This window comes from Colias eurytheme, chromosome 31, assembly GCF_061535395.1.
Source record: "Colias eurytheme isolate Ceu_HAF_F1 chromosome 31, ilColEury1 Martin Lab GWU primary, whole genome shotgun sequence".
NCBI lineage: Eukaryota > Metazoa > Arthropoda > Insecta > Lepidoptera > Pieridae > Colias > Colias eurytheme.
Window position 1 is genome coordinate 3,510,690 of NC_143010.1, and position 16,225 is coordinate 3,526,914.

General features: G+C 34.4%; 2 protein-coding genes across 2 annotated transcripts; both read left to right on the forward strand.

The window, feature by feature from the left end:
* Positions 1-380: 380 nt before the first annotated feature.
* LOC149895504 (uncharacterized) lies at positions 381-8,239 on the forward strand. Its single transcript, XM_090119099.1, has 7 exons — positions 381-1,184; positions 1,701-1,913; positions 2,338-2,412; positions 3,177-3,236; positions 3,415-3,483; positions 3,707-4,115; positions 6,983-8,239. Exons 1-7 carry the CDS (start codon positions 1,139-1,141, stop codon positions 7,116-7,118), a joined length of 1,008 nt encoding a protein of 335 aa, XP_089975225.1. The 5' UTR covers positions 381-1,138; the 3' UTR covers positions 7,119-8,239.
* Positions 8,240-13,129: 4,890 nt separating this feature from the next.
* LOC149895505 (tyrosine-protein phosphatase non-receptor type 9-like) lies at positions 13,130-16,183 on the forward strand. Its single transcript, XM_090119093.1, has one exon. It carries the CDS (start codon positions 13,947-13,949, stop codon positions 14,562-14,564), a length of 618 nt encoding a protein of 205 aa, XP_089975219.1. The 5' UTR covers positions 13,130-13,946; the 3' UTR covers positions 14,565-16,183.
* Positions 16,184-16,225: the final 42 nt, after the last annotated feature.

Below are 16,225 nucleotides of genomic sequence, written 5' to 3' on the forward strand. Positions count from 1 at the left end.
CACATGTATATCTATATACATTGAATTACTTAAAGAAATTTTTATTATTATTTACATTGAAAAATTGGTCACAATACTTCTAAATTCCATATGTAATTAATTTTTTACTAATATAGAAAAAATCCAAATACGCGTTTTAATTCGCTGTGAATAATAGTCTCTCAGTGTATAGTGAGTTCGTAATTCCACAAAATCTGCATAGTATGCTCAGTAATATGACAGAAAGTACAACAAAACACTGTGTACATAAATGTAATAACTAAGACCGGAAAAGCTGAAATTTCTTTGTTGTCTTATCCTCAATACAACTGATGGTATTGATATGCTTTTCTTAACTGCAGCTTCGTAAACACAGCTATCTATCGCACAAACGTAGCCGTTCGCAGGCTGTGCAATCTTAGAACATTTTACCGTGCAACTGGGCGAAAGTAATGATACCAAATTGAAAGAGCACCGTCATCTAGTGACAAGTCCTACAGTGAATGCCTTTTTAATTTTGTTGTATTATAAAACCATGTATTTCCGGTTTGTAGATACAGATGGCGCTTGTTGCTGTTAGCCGACTAAGTTGAAAGTACGGTTTTAGTTCATTACAGCTGTAGTGACGAAGTGACCATTTTATTCTTGAATCATTATAATCCGTATGGTGGATGCTAAATGTTACCATTCAAAAAAAAAAAAAATTTTAGTAGTTTTATGTTATCATCATTGTATATATTTTGAGATATAGTTTAAACAAATAAATTATAAAAACTGCCATAATTTTAATTTAATTTAAAACAGTAAAAACTTGATCTAAATAATTAACAAAATTCGCGTCGTAGTAGTTATTTTGTACTTTTTACTTGCAGTAATGAAACAAGCTGTCAACAATCAATGGCGGTCTGTCTGTCGTTAGTGCCGGTTGTTTTTGTTGATAAATTCATCAATTTATAACCTAGTGCTTCTCCGAATCTCCGTAATTCTTCAAGTTGAGCCACTGCTCCTTGGGTTTACGTCGAGTGTTTTCATCAAACTAGTGCTTCTCCGTGAATTCGTTGAGTTGAGCCCTTGCTCCTCACGATTAGCGTCGAGTGTTTGTTCTAGTATTTTTCGAGATAGAGACTCTGAGACTATAGTGCTTCTAAGTGACATTACCATGTCTAGTAAACGTTGTTGTGTTCCTCAGTGTGTGGAAGTCGAAGGTACGTAACCAGACTGTTTCAAACCTGATACCAAACCAGTTCATACGCCCTGTCTTTGCACTGGTGCAATTTGAAAGTAAAACATGGCCTTTTGAAAGTAATGCGCGTACAGACAGGCTTATTTCAATACTCAATACATTTATTGCATTCCACAATGTGAACATGAGGTGTGGCCCTGACGAGCATAACAACCCACTGACCAAGGGCTCTTATAAATATTTGTTTCAAGCTCATGTATTATTATTTTTGCATTACATGAGCTTGAAACTTCTCTGGACGTCATTATTTTTTATTAAGAAAGGGGGTTTATTAAGAAAGTGGGGTATGTACATAGAAATATGCCTGCAACATAATATAATGAAAAGTACACAAATAGTCTCTATGCATTTAAACTGTCTTAAAGATAAATATAATGGAGAAGATGCTCTTAAAAATAATAATTGAAGTAATTCTATATCATAGGTCTGTCACAAGTTTTTTTTCTATAAATGTAATGCTTAAACTCCTTTTTTGCAGGCTCTTACAGAGTTCTTCATTGGTTTCCAAACCCTGATAAGGACATTGCTCGTTTCCGAACATGGGTTCATGCTATTGGAGGAGAAATTTTGAGTCTGAGCAATGAAAATATTTATAAACTTCGTCGAGTTTGTCATGCTCATTTCGAAGAGAAATATTGTTGCCGTTACAACAAAATTTCTAACATAGCTGTTCCAACATTACATATGCCAGGTTGGTAAACTATGTAGCTATATAATTGTCTATTAAATCTATAGTAGCTAAGTATATATTTTAGTAGCTATAGGCTTTTAATGTGTCATAATAATTATGGCACCTTATGTTATTGTCATAATATAACATTAAATTGAAAATAAATGTTGCATGTATTGTATCTAGTAAAACATTACTATAATTTAGAAAGTTTCATCAGAATTAACCTGTTCATTTCAGGAAATTTGAATTAGAATTTGGAATGGAAGATAATATTTATTACCCTTAGGATTTAGAGATATTATTCAGTTTGTTCTTGAATTAATTCAATGTGTTATTCAACATTATTTTTTACAACAGAGAGGTTGTTTCTTTCGTTTCTACACTTTGGTAGAAACAAAACGAGATTTTGAACTTATTAAAATTGTCTATATTATTTTTGCAGGACCTTTATCAAAATTTATCTGCACTGATAGAAAACCATTGAGGGAAGTTGAAAATTTACCTTCTACTTCAAAAGGTCAGTACCTACACCTAAACTTCACATAAAGGTGCTAACACAGCAGTTGTGTAATGAAAATGAAACATTCTATAATCTTATAGAATGTTTCATAACACTTGTTGTCTGAAAGTTTCAAGTTGTTTTGTGAGAAAATCTTCAAAAGTATGTAAATTGTAACAAAATATTGTCATGTTACACAATGTTTTATAACATTATAACTGATGTGTCAACACTTCAAGAAGATTTAAGGAGATAATGTTACTTAGCATGTCTATTTTACACTTGTAATTTGACCAGAACTGCTACAGTGACTGAAATAATGCTCAGCCAAAGTAATACTATGTATTCGTAAGTGCATATATTATTTTTGCATGTTTTGTTTTACTATAACCTCTACAACTTTTAACCCAGCTGGTAATAACTTGGTTTAAGCCCATGCTATCAGTTCCTGGCTACCTAGTTAGCCAAGCAAAAGCAATACATGCAAAAAAATATGTATTTCTTAGCCATACACTTCAATTTTGATTTAAAGTAACTATCTGAATAAGTTTTTCTATAAATTGGCATTTAAAGGATAAATGCCTGTTATATATATATCGGTCCCTACACACAAACTGACAGAAAAGTTGATGTTTACAGGAAAGCATTTTTAATTTTCAAACTGCTCTAAGAATTATTTTAAGAGCAGATATATATTTAATTTAATGCAAATTTATTTCATGCAACAGCAAGCAGCAACATAAAATTCATTTATAACAATTTTCCTATTGTGTTTGTTTCAGGACCACTATCACTTCAAGATTCCCAAAAACCATTAAAAGAAAATGAAGCACCAGCACCAGGTTGGTATCTAAATATAATCCAAATTTTTCTTACTATTTAGCTAATTGCAAATTTTAGGTTTTACTATACATATAACAGTTCAGCAGCAAAAACACATTATGCAAAAATATTATAAAAGTACATAATTATATAGTTTTAAAACTATAAACTTACTTAATTTTAACTTTCGTTTTCCAGCTACTGTTGAACCTGATACAGTTGTTGAGAATCTTGAAATACAAGAATACAAATTGGAGGATAAATATGGTGAGTGGCCCTTACTTAAATTTTAAAGAAAAAAGAAATAGAAACCTAAAGATAGAGTACTATGTTCATTTCCACTGCCTTTATCTTTCACTCTACAACTCTTAATGGTTGAAGCCATGGGGCACAGCAGTGTTTATACATTTGATCTGCTGGACAGTACTTCTGTTTAAATAATTTCTTTAATATAGGTAGCATGTTTTTAAAAGCTTAATTTTATTTGCAGGTCCAAACACTGCTAAAAAAGTAGTGACTCATAAGAAAATGACCAAAAATGAGCGATCCTTATACCAAAAATTGGTAAACATTAGGATTAAGTTATCGAAGTGTCGGAACAGAGCACAGAAACAATCCCTGCAATTAAAAGCAGCCAAAAATTTTATGAAGAATAGCAACTTTATAGCTACTATTAACAATATGCCAAGTGCTGCTAAACTTTTAACCATGTTGCAGTTTAGAGAGTCTAAAAAGAAAGAAAAAGGCAGAAGATTTTCTACTGAAGAAAAAATATTGGCTTTGGCAATGCTGAAGCAAAGCCCCAAAGGCTATCGATTTCTGCGAAGAATGTTGGTTTTGCCTTCACAGCAAATACTAAATACATTTTTGAACCAAGCCAATATAAAGCCTGGTATCAATAATAATATATTTGAACAGCTGAAAAAAAGAGCAAATAAAATGAAACCAGCAGACAGACTCTGCATACTAATGTTCGATGAAATGTCTCTGAAGCCTAATTTAACTTATAATGAGAGAAAAGATTTGGTGATAGGTTTTGTGAACAATGGACGCGAGACAAAACAAGAATTCGCAGACCATGCACAGGTTTTTATGATCAGGGGTCTGATAAGAAAGTATAAGCAACCTGTTGCTTATACATTTGCACAGGCGGCCACTAAAGGCCCAGAGCTGGCTTTACAAATCAAAACGATCATACAAAATCTACAAGAAACTGGGTTCAACGTAGTGGCTACAGTGTGTGACCAAGGCACTAATAATAGACATGCCTTAAATCTTCTTTTACATGAAAGCAGGGTACATATGCTGAGAAGTGGAAAAGAAGTCAGAGAAGAAACAAAAATAATTATAATTAATGATAAAAAAATTGTTCCACTGTATGATCCCCCGCATTTATTAAAAGGAATAAGGAACAACCTATTACAGAAAAATTTAAGGTATAAAACAGATAAAGAAAAGACGGCTAAGTGGGATCACATTATAAAACTACATCAAGAAAATCCTGCATATAAAGGAATACGATTAGTGCCTAAGTTAACTGATAGCCACGTTGATCCGACTAGGACGAAGATGAAAGTGAAATACGCCAGTCAAGTGTTCAGTAGATCTGTCTCTTCTACTATGGGATACCTTGCAGGTAAGATCAAGAGATGTTTTTTTTGTAATGGCCAACTAAACTTAGTGCAACAATATTAGATTAAATATCTGCCGGAATTTAAATATTTCCATTATATTTCAAAATATTGGTTATTGCAATTACCTGGGTTCAGTTACTCTTTAAATTAAAATGTAGGTTTAATGGTACACCACTATGCAAACACATATCCCAAAGCATACACATAACATGTACATTAGGTGCACAGACATTTTAAAGCATAAATGATCTAAATTCTAATATTGAATTGTTATTGTTTTACAGATAACGGAATCCTTCCAGACGAATGTAAGGAGACTGCAGATGTACTACTTTTTTTTGATAATCTTTTTGACTCTGTGAATGGCAGCTTTGTCAAAAATAGGTATGCAAAACCACTCCTAGGACCTGTAACACCCAATTCCAAACATCACGAATTTTGGAGAGAAGCAAAAAAAGTTTTAAAATCCATGAAATTTATCACAGATGAAAACAAAATTGCTAATGTACCTACCATTAATAATTGGGTATGGACACTGGAAGGCATAGAAACATTAGTTAAAATGTTAGCCATTGACTACAATGTTACATCTATATGGATGCGGCACCTAAACCAAGACCCAATCGAAAATTTCTTTGGGGCTATAAGAAGCCATGGGTGCCGTAACACAAATCCAACACCTGAAAGATTTCAATCAGCATTAACAAAGTTATTAGTCAATAACCTATCCAGTGTCCATGCCCCTGGAGCAAATTGTGAAGAAGATCAATGCAATGCACTACATGCCCTCATCGTTACTAAAAATAAGGAACCTACGACTACTGGTGATATGTCTTTAGACATTGTTAACGAGATTACCCTTACACCTTTAGAGGAAAAAAGTCAGCCCCAAATAATGGGGCCTCTACAGTATGTATCGGGATATTTTTTAAAAAAGACGAAAAATAAAATATTTAGGTCTTGTGAGGTTTGTAAGGGTAATCTCTATAGTGAAATTGAAAATGATTTTATACAAAGAAAAGAATTTGCCAATCGTCGTTGGCTTTCCACCCCAAGCCCAGCATTTTTGGAATCAATATCCAACATGCAAGATATAATAAATACAATAATATCTACTAATTTAAAACAAAAATTTCTAAGGGAAAATATAAAAACGATAATTCTTTTATTTTTAGACTTTAATTTTATGACATGCTCTGAACACAAAGAAAAATTAATAGACTTTTTAATTAATTTAGTTAGTCGATTTTTTTTATTTACATATTGTAAAAATATAAATAAAATTTTAACGGGCAAAAAAAATATAGACAGCGATGAGGATGCAATGCAGTGCAAAGCACAAAAATATTTTAAAAGATGTTTTAAGAGGAAAATTTGACATTATTATAATAATGCATTGTACCAACAATGTAATGCAATTATTAGAATAATGTCAAAGGAGGGTGCTCAAAAAAAAATCAACTTTGGCAGAAACGAATTGTACTATAGATTAATAATAATATTGTGTAATAAAATAATAACCGGGTATGATCGTGATTCCTGGCAAACATATAAAAATTTCCAATTTTGTTATCCAGTTGTCCATAAAAAAAGTATTTCGTAGTAGTAGTATGTTTCCCTATTATTCAAAGAACTTTCCTAATTCCTTTTTTTTATTTTGAAGGGGTATACTTTTCTTAATAAACAGGTCAGAAAAAAGAAATTCAACATCGGTCCAGGCGTATTTGAGAAATGACCCAATGCCTCCAAAAAAAAAGGATATTTTTTAATAATGAGACCACCTGGAAAGTATACCCTTTCAGACAAAACGAATTTTCCTCATCAGTCCAGGCGTCTTTGAGAAATCGGGGAACATACTACTTTTAAAATAGACAACAAAATTGCATTTTTTTATGTTTGCCAGTAAGGATCACGATCGTAACCGGTTATTATTTTATCACACTACATTATTGTTAATTTGAAATACAACTCCTTTCTGCCGAAGCTGGGTTTTTTTTTCAATGATGCGTGAGCATTCTCCTTTCTGGTTATGTATTAGAAAATCTAATTTTATGGCTGGTTTTACAGTGTGCTGACGGTCTGCGTTGACAAGTCAATATGTATGGTAGCTTATGAAGCGCTTTAGTTAAAGCTATGGCACATGAACACTTGAACAGGTTGGCGAGTAGTAATGTAGATTTTGTAATGGTACGGATCTCCCTCGTATCAACCTCAAGTGAACTTACCAATTTTGAACACAACTCTTTGTTTTCCTTCGCTAGTGTGTAAACGGCCAGTATATGTAATAAAAAACATAATTAAGGTACCTTTCAAGCAAACGCATTACCATCTGTTCGCATCCCATGAGTTGCTTCAATTTCCGTATCATCGACAAAGTCCACTTGGAGTTAATTCAGTTGATATGAGGGGGATTTGTACTAGATCATCTCCATGGTCGAGATAACCACTCGCCATCCGGTGGCCTCTCCGACATACATGTATAGAGCTATGGCTTTGAATATTTGAGAATGACATCGATCGGTCGCCAGCGCTGAGCGTACTGGCTTGTCACTGTGGACCATCAGCATGACTCTAAAACCAGCCTAAATAGTCCAATCAACGGGGCTTAAGTTACCAAAACCCTCCCGCCTATGTAATTTGGCATTGATAAAATTAGGGGATATTATTACCATTTCTTTATTAGTTGTTAGTTATTTTTTAAGTTGTTTGTTACTGATTGTTGAAAAATCCTCACAGTGATTCGTATATAATTATACTTTCTGTATAATTATATACGAATGTACTACCTACTTAGTATAGTTATTTATATGAATCCAACTCTTTTAAATTGTAGACAATGAAATTCTAATTTCACTTTCACGCTGTAACTTCTACTGAACTATCAGTCTTATTTTATATAAAAGAGAATTATCAAGAATGCATTAATAATAAACAAAGCTATGTAATCAGGATATTAAAATACAATTAATAACAATAATTAGCAGACCTTATTGTTCAGTAAAAGTAATAACGCATAAATGAAATTTGGAAGTTTCTCTGAAATCGAAAAATTGTGAGATTCCTTTCGAAATGATACATTCGTACATAATTTAAACAGAACGTGTTTCAGTGTGATCTTTTTTTACTACTAACTTCTTGTAATCTGCACCTAATTTCATCATAAATGCTAAATTTCAAAGGTGGGAGAATTTTTCGGAGTCTTAATTAATATTCTATGATGAGTTGACATAGGACGCTAGTATTCGTCCCATGTCAACTTATCATTCTAAGTTAAGTTGGCAAGATAAAACATAAGATTAATGTATGACCAAAATTGTATCCAAAATTTTTAATTAGTTTTAATCATGTAACTGTTTGTGGTGAGAAATAAACTATTTTGATTATCATAATATATGGTTTTATTTTCTGCATCCTAATTTGAATACAGTTGAGTTTTGTTAATTTATTTATTAATCCGTTAGGTAATTTACTCAGTCAATTTAGTAAACGTATTCTCCATTGACTATGAGTAAATTACGGGATTAATAAATAAATTAACAAAACTTAGTACAAACAAGGCTCAAAGCAGGAATGATAGTAGATCTATAGTTATATACATCGCAGGAAAGTTGCAAGTTTGTAGATACAGATGGCGCTGTCAATCACTTTCCTCCTGAACCCGCCGAGTAAAGCCTCTATACCTATATATATAAAAGTACTCTGTGGCCGTTCGTCTGATGCCAGGATTCCCATGTACAACAATAGCACCTGGCAATTGGCATACGTTGGCTATTCTCATCTGCTTCGATGAAAAATTCTTTTTCTGTGGTGGTGCTTGTGTGCTTGTGGTGCTTGCCATCGGTTGCTCCGTTGCTATAAATTTTCTGTGTAAATAAATAAATAAAATAAAATCTTTATTTTGCTTTAAACATGGTCTTCAATGGTGATACTATTTCTAAAAACAAACACAGTTCAAAAATATATAAACAAGGTAGGGTAATAAACCAAGCTTTTTAAATAAGGGTCGACATGATTCAGTGGGTGCTATTCCACAGATGGCTCTCATGCATCGTTTTTGCGCAATGAATGCTCTATCCCTAGCAGTACTGTTACCCTATATTACCAATCCATAGCGAAGGTGTGATTCTATGTAGGCACGGTATGCTGTCACGGCAGTCTCTAAATTTGTGGTAACTTTAACCCGTCTAAGCGCGTAGACGAATCTATATATATAGAATCTGTAGATAGAATCCACTTACGTAGCTAGCATTAATATAGTCCGCTCCATCGCTGGTCTGGTGTAAGACAACGCGGGAACCATCCCAGCATGGGATGTTTTCAAAACGATGAGTAGATCGTAACACAAATTCGAGATCTCGAAGAGGTGTTGACAAATTGGTTGCCATAGTTACAAAAATCTAACTCCGGTGTAGACTGTGTATGACGTCTGCTCGTTGCAACGGGCTATATAGAACTGAATACGGAGTGAGGATGAGATCTGCTTTTATTTGTCCTATCGTGAATATTAATAGTCGGAGAGCTGATTAGAGTCGGAGGCTCCGTATATTAAAATATAGCATATTTTTTTCCAAAAATAAAAAAATGCATTAAATATAAATAATTTTCATTATGTTACGTAAAAATATTTATTTATCACATTACATTAATATTATATTATTTGACTTCGACTTGTGGGTGGTTATTCACAGATGGTTTTTCTCCAAAAAACATTTTAATATTATATCATTATTAATATTATATTCCCCTCCTGACAACTAATAAATAAGGATACTATAAAAAAAAATGTTTTTTTTTAATATAGACACTTATAATGTTTCAACCAGCGACGTTACCCGAGTGGTCAGAGGCGCACGGCCTATAAAACACTCGGAATAACTATTTTCCCGGTTCAAATAACCTAATTCGGTAAGCAACAATAGATGATTTATATCTTCCAACATGAGGTTTTACCAGTTACCCATTCGAAACTTATCAGCAGTTGTTGCTGTTAGGGAAAATGGGACTACATTAGTTAATTTGTCATCAACAGGAAACTACGGTCAAATAATTCATGTATGTGATACTCCTAAAATATAATTATTAATAGTCGCTTATCAACAGTGAGGTCAACTGTCGCTCGACCGCAGAAAATCTCACAATGTTATATCAAATGAGTAAAAACCCAGTATAAAATGGTCGGCTTTATCAGTGTGTTTTTCTCAGAATTAATTGAGGCCCAAATATGCAAATAGGTCCACGAGGCGATTAGATTAGTGCTTTAGTCACGTAAACAATGCCAATAGGAATGGTCTCTATTAATTAGTTAGTGTTTAACACCTATATAGTGTGATCATAACGAGCGATAAAGTCCCAAATTGGACTGTTTAACGAGAAAATGAATGATTATGGATATTTATGAGAATTAATGACGCAAACGCCTGAAACTATATCAAATTGTACTAATTAACTGAAATCGGTTATTTGTATGATGTGTTTTTCATGAAAATATGATTTTACCACTTACGCCATACCTATTCAACAATTTATTAATATTGCACTCACAACTGAGCACCCTTTTTTGAATTCAGGATCGGCTATTCTTTTCAAATGACACTAATGGCTGGTTCACACTTTGATTAGTGCGAGTGCAGGTGATGAGTAGTACTACGTGTGGACAGCGACTGTTTAGTGCGAGTGTTTAGTAGGCTGTGTAGTAAAGTGAATAGAAGCGTGTTCTATTTTTTTGCGAGTGGACTGCGAGTAGCCACGTCCCGCGCGCGGCGCGCCCTCCCTTCCCCCTCACTCGCAGCGTGCCTGCACTCGCACTAATCACCTGCACTCGCAGTCAATTGGACACTACTCGCACTACACACCTGCACTCGCACTAATCACCTGCACTCGCAGTCAATTGGACACTACTCGCACTACACACCTGCACTCGCACTAATCACCTGCACTCACACTAATCAAAGTGTGAACCAGCCATAAGTTAAACAGTTGAATCATTAATGCCTAGGGTGACATTGAAATCGGTGATAGAATCAAAATTAAGTCGTTGCGGACATCTTGTGACACGACAAATTAGATTTTTATTGAAATTCGTATGTCTCGTATTACACCATTTCTATTTTTCCTGCTAAGGAATAAGAATCATTTTCGATTGACAAAGCTCCTTACCTAACGACATTTGCATTCATACATGCATAATATGTCCTTGTCTTGAAAAATGCCAGACTTTTCGCAGGCATTTTCATACTTTATTTATTTCAGTTATTTTATTTTGTATTATATATTGACGCCAACAATATTATTTTAAGGAAAACTTTGTATATAGGTATTATAAATTAAATCATGTTATTCCTATTTGAAAACAATATTGCTGTTGTTATTTGAAACCGCAATAGTTGTCGCATGATGCAAACAATTCAAAAACAAAACATATTATTACAAACATGTAACTTATTTACCTTCTTTAAATTTAGTTATTTAAAACACCTCGTGCTTATTGAGTGAAAGAATTCGGAGTACTCACAAACACGATGAAGCTTGTCGTGTCCAGTCCCCCTAGACAAGTGGCTTTCTATTAGCGTAAAGTTCAATAGAATAGATTATGAATGTATGAGATTGACGACCACTTGTCTAGGGGGGCAGGTGAGTTTTCTAGAAAAATCCATTAAAACTACTCTTCATTTCCATTATAGCACAACCTTACGGACAAAATAATCTATAAAGACTGAAGCTTTATTATTATTCAAACACCAAGACTAACCTTCGATTGCGATACAATCAATAACCGATCCTAACTTATTAATGTACATTTACGGCAATATTTTCCCACCCAATATCTCAAGGCTGTCTTGAGAATTACGAATTACGTCCTTCTCTGCGATGTCCTGCGTCATACCGATTCAGTTATCGATTTATATGGAGGAAAAAATGACCATTAATATTTCATTACAAACCTATAAATATCTTCCGATAAATCAGAAAATTTACATTTAATGCCTAACTACGGTTGGGACTAGGACTCTTGTACAGAAAACCTAAATCTTAAAAAATGGGCGCAAAATTCACTAAAAAAAATTCCTTCGCCAAAAACTGCGAACAACTTATTGAAGAATCTAACCTCGCTCGCATACTGAAACAAGAACACCGTCAAATACTGGAAGACATTGTTTCCCACTCTTGCAACGAAGCATCCTATTTTAACAACTGGTTAAGATGCAGATATCAGGACACACTGAACTTCGACCACAATAGGGTAATCCTCCCAACAGAAGACGGCGAAAGCGACTTCATAAATGCCAGCCATGTAGACGGTTACAACGTTAAGGGAAGGTTCCTGTGCACCCAGGCACCACTCCAAGAGACAGCTCAAGATTTCTGGAAGATGGTGTTCACTCATCAAGTCCGGGTGATCGTCATGCTGACCAGAATAGTAGAAAACGGGCGCGAGGTTTGTTTCCCGTACTGGAGTCCCAAAAAGTGAGGAAAAGCTGTCCATGGCAAGTTCATCATCAAAACTCTGGAAATCAAATCCTTCCGTGACCACGTGGTGACCAGTCTACGAGTAACGGACGGCACTGGAGCTTCGCTAGACGAAAAGCATTTCGCCTACTTCGACTGGCCTAGCAACAGCCTTCCTCGAGATCCTTTAATGTTTCTGGACTTCGTTCTCTCGGTCAAAGAGGCTCAATTAATGGCCGATTTTGATAGCAACAATGGAAACGTTCCTCCTATGGTGGTTCACGGCAGCGCCGGTTTATTTTAGATTGAAGTAGCTAATTACAATTATTTTATTTTAAAATTTCAATTTCAAATTATATCAAATTTTATTATTGGTCCAATTAATTTAATTTATGTTATTTTATCGATTTTAATGTTTTGTATGTAGAAATTTTGCAATTAGATTTTTTATATTTTTTCAATTTGATTTGTTTATTTATTACTTTATTTTATTTTGATGTATTGTTTTTTATTTGAAGTTGAATGTTCTTGTATGGGAAATACTCCTGAAATAAATCAATTTTATTTTATTTTTTATTTATTTAAATCGTACTGGGGCTTTTTGCGCTATTGATATCGGTTTGTCTCAATACGACGAGAGAGCAACGATTAGCCTTTCTTCAGTAATACGTAATCTGCGTAAGCAAAGGTATAACTGTTTGTCTTCGCCTGAAAACAATGTCTTCTGCTACCTGACGGTTTTAGTGTATGCTAAAACGGACGATGTAAAATAGCCAAACAAAAATATGAAGATAAGAAGTATTAGCTGCTTATTATATGCTCGAGGGATTGCTATGTGGGTAGTTTGGTGAAAGTAGCTCTCTTATAGTGGAGTCAATCTAGACAGCAAGTATCAATATTGTCCTGTGTTGATCGATCACGTCTACATGTTTATAGCATTGGCCTATGCTGGTAAGCGACAGTGTATGGTAATTTCAGAATAAAGGGTGTATTTTGTTTGTCTAGTCGATAGGTAATGTTATAGTTCTAAGACAAGGAGCCTATATTTACTCAATGTCTGGGCATGCGGAGTAGACTTCGCAGGTAGCTTTAAATACCTGTAGAAGTCTTCTAGAGAAACTAGTCTTCAGTTAAGAATTCTTTGGAGCAAACGTTTTGTCTAAATTATGAGGGAACTTTGTGAGGTGAGCATTACACAATTACTGAATTTATATATAATTTACTGAAAACCGAATAAAATTTACAGTAGACTGCGGTAAAACTTGTTTAAAAAAAAGTTAAAAATTATCTCAATTACCGACGAATGATTAGGCCGTGCCATTCGTTCACGATTACCGTGAATTTAACGGTAATTAAAAAAAAATTTCTTTCATTGTACAATACGTTACGAAAGTTACGTTAAATCTCAATATCTGTTTTAAGGAAAAAGAACAGAAAAATAACATTGTTTTACTTTCGATAACCTGTAGTTTAAAGTTCACTATATCTGCCCAAAGTTATCACTCAAATTCGATAATAATAACTAATCATTGTTTCTACCTGAAATGAGCTATTATTATTGAGTTCCCGTGAATAAAAACAAAACTGAAGAGAATTAGAGATATTTCATTAGTAACTCTTGACATTTTAATGTGAACGGACGACTTATTTATGTCGAAAAAAATGCTTCTTAACATAATACCTACCCCAAAGTTTGTTCCAATAAGTATCAAGGAATTTGAAAGACGCGCACAAGAATCCGATTTCTTGGAAGCCATCCAAATAGAGCATTATCAGATCGTAGCAAAGCCGCATTTTGGGTCTTTTGAACATTTTTCCAAGCAAGAAAATTCCAGCAAAAACCGCTACGATGACATCATCTGCTGGGACAAAACCCGTGTGAAAATAACTCCCAAGAAAGAAGATACCGACTACATCCACGCCAACTACGTGGACTCTTTTGAGATTCCGAAGAAGTACGTGGCGACAAAAGGGCCGCTTGAAAAAACTGTTAACCAGTTTTGGCAACTAATTTGGAAGCAGAATTCTCGCATTATTGTGATGCTGACAGAACTTAAAAATGCTGGGAAAGAAAAGTGTGCTCGGTATTGGTACCCTTACAACGACAAACATCAAATTTTTCAAGCTGGTGAGCTTTCGATCAGGACTGTGAGTGAAACAAATGATTCGGGATACGTCCAAACAACTTTTGATGTTTCTAAGAGCGAGCGCCCACGAGCAACTTTGTCTCCGCAACTATTTTGTCTCTCCAGCCATGGGCTAGTATGAAAGTGCGCGTACGTAGCGACGCAACTCCCGGGAGACTTTTTTGTCCGCGGGTTCGGAGACAAGCCCGCGACGCAACTGTCGCCCTATCTATTGGTTTCAATGCAAGTGCGCGCACGGCGACAAAAATGTTGCCAGGCGACGGCCGCCGGCCAGTTGCCGCGTAACCGGCGTAGCGATAATACCTATTTATGTCAACGTATTTATTCTCGTACACTGTAGTTTTAACCGACTTAAAAAAAAGGAGGAGGTTATCAATTCGGCCGGTATATTTTTTTATGTATGGACACCGATTACTCCGAGGTTTCTGAACCGGTTTACGTGATTCTTTTTTTTTTTGATGCGGAATGGTGTGGAATTGGTCCCATAAATTTTATTCGGATAAGCCCAGTAGTTTTTATTTTATGAGCATTTTCGTCTGGTCTCGATGACTTAATTGAAATGTAGCAAGTAACTTTGATTCATTTCCAGGTAACCGATTGAGCTGAAATTTTGTATACGTATGTAAATTGGATAGCGATGAAACATTATTATGACATAGCGCTGATTTGATGATGGAATCGGAAGGTGGCCATAGGAACTTAGTAATATATTGACTCAACTTTATCGAGTTTGGGCTCGTTTGATTTGTGTTGAAAAATACACTAAAAAGTATTAAATAAAAATAACTTCGTTAAAAACAACCGACTTCAAAAACGGAAAAGTAAAAAATAAAAAAGATTGATATTGATATTATTACAGCTAGCGCGCACGAGCAAAAAATAATGTTGTGTGGTTTTATGAAACCACGGTAAAAGTGAAACTGTTCGAACGGTTCCGAACACTGCTTTGTGTAGCGCATGTCGCGTGACGGTCGGCTGCCGAGTAGGTATACCTACTCGCAGCCGCGATACACGCGACATGCGCTACACAGACCAAAAAGTTTGAAACGATGTAATAAAAGTTTCACTTTAATAATAATTACATTTATTATTAATTACTACATATTATTTAGATGTTTTATTTACTAAAAAGGTTTGATGTCGATGCACGGGCTTAATACTAAGTGCTTAGTGCTTGGCACCGACTTCAAACCTATTTAATAAATTAATAATATTGTTTTTAATTAAGTTATTTTTATTATTAGTAGTTTTCTGTCTATAGTAGAGCCATTTTAATAGGCAACATTGACAGTTCAATAAAATTCAGCAATGTAATCTAGTAACGACGCCATAGAAAAATATGTTATATCGTTTTGTTGGAACTGCACATTTACTAAACTTTTTTCAATTAAGATTACATATCTATTCTAATATTATAAAGAGGAAAGGTTTGTATGGTTTGTATGGCTTTCAGTTTTCACGCATAAACTACTGAACCGATTACAATGAAATTTAGCACACATATAGAGGGTAACTTGGATTAACACATAGGATAGGTTTTATCCCGGAAATCCCACGGGAATGGGAACTATGCGGGTTTTCCTTTAAAAACCTGGGTGAAGTCGCATGCGTTGTGTTTATAATAAAACATAATTTTATTTATTATTCGTTTAATTATCTTTATTTTAAAATTGCCATATGTTTCAAGTCCGCATCGATTAATTCACTATAATCGATGTTTTTAGGCAGGTTACGACAAAATTGATAGACGTCAAATGTTGCCTATTATTGGCTCCTATATAT

Coding starts and splice junctions, on each gene's coding strand:
- LOC149895504 (XM_090119099.1), top strand. CDS start 1,139: ATGTCTAGTAAACGTTGTTGTGTTCCTCAGTGTGTGGAAGTCGAAG. Junction 2,413..3,176: donor TTTACCTTCTACTTCAAAAG/GTCAGTACCTAC, acceptor TGTTTGTTTCAG/GACCACTATCACTTCAAGAT. Junction 3,237..3,414: donor AAATGAAGCACCAGCACCAG/GTTGGTATCTAA, acceptor TTCGTTTTCCAG/CTACTGTTGAACCTGATACA.
- LOC149895505 (XM_090119093.1), top strand. CDS start 13,947: ATGTCGAAAAAAATGCTTCTTAACATAATACCTACCCCAAAGTTTGTT.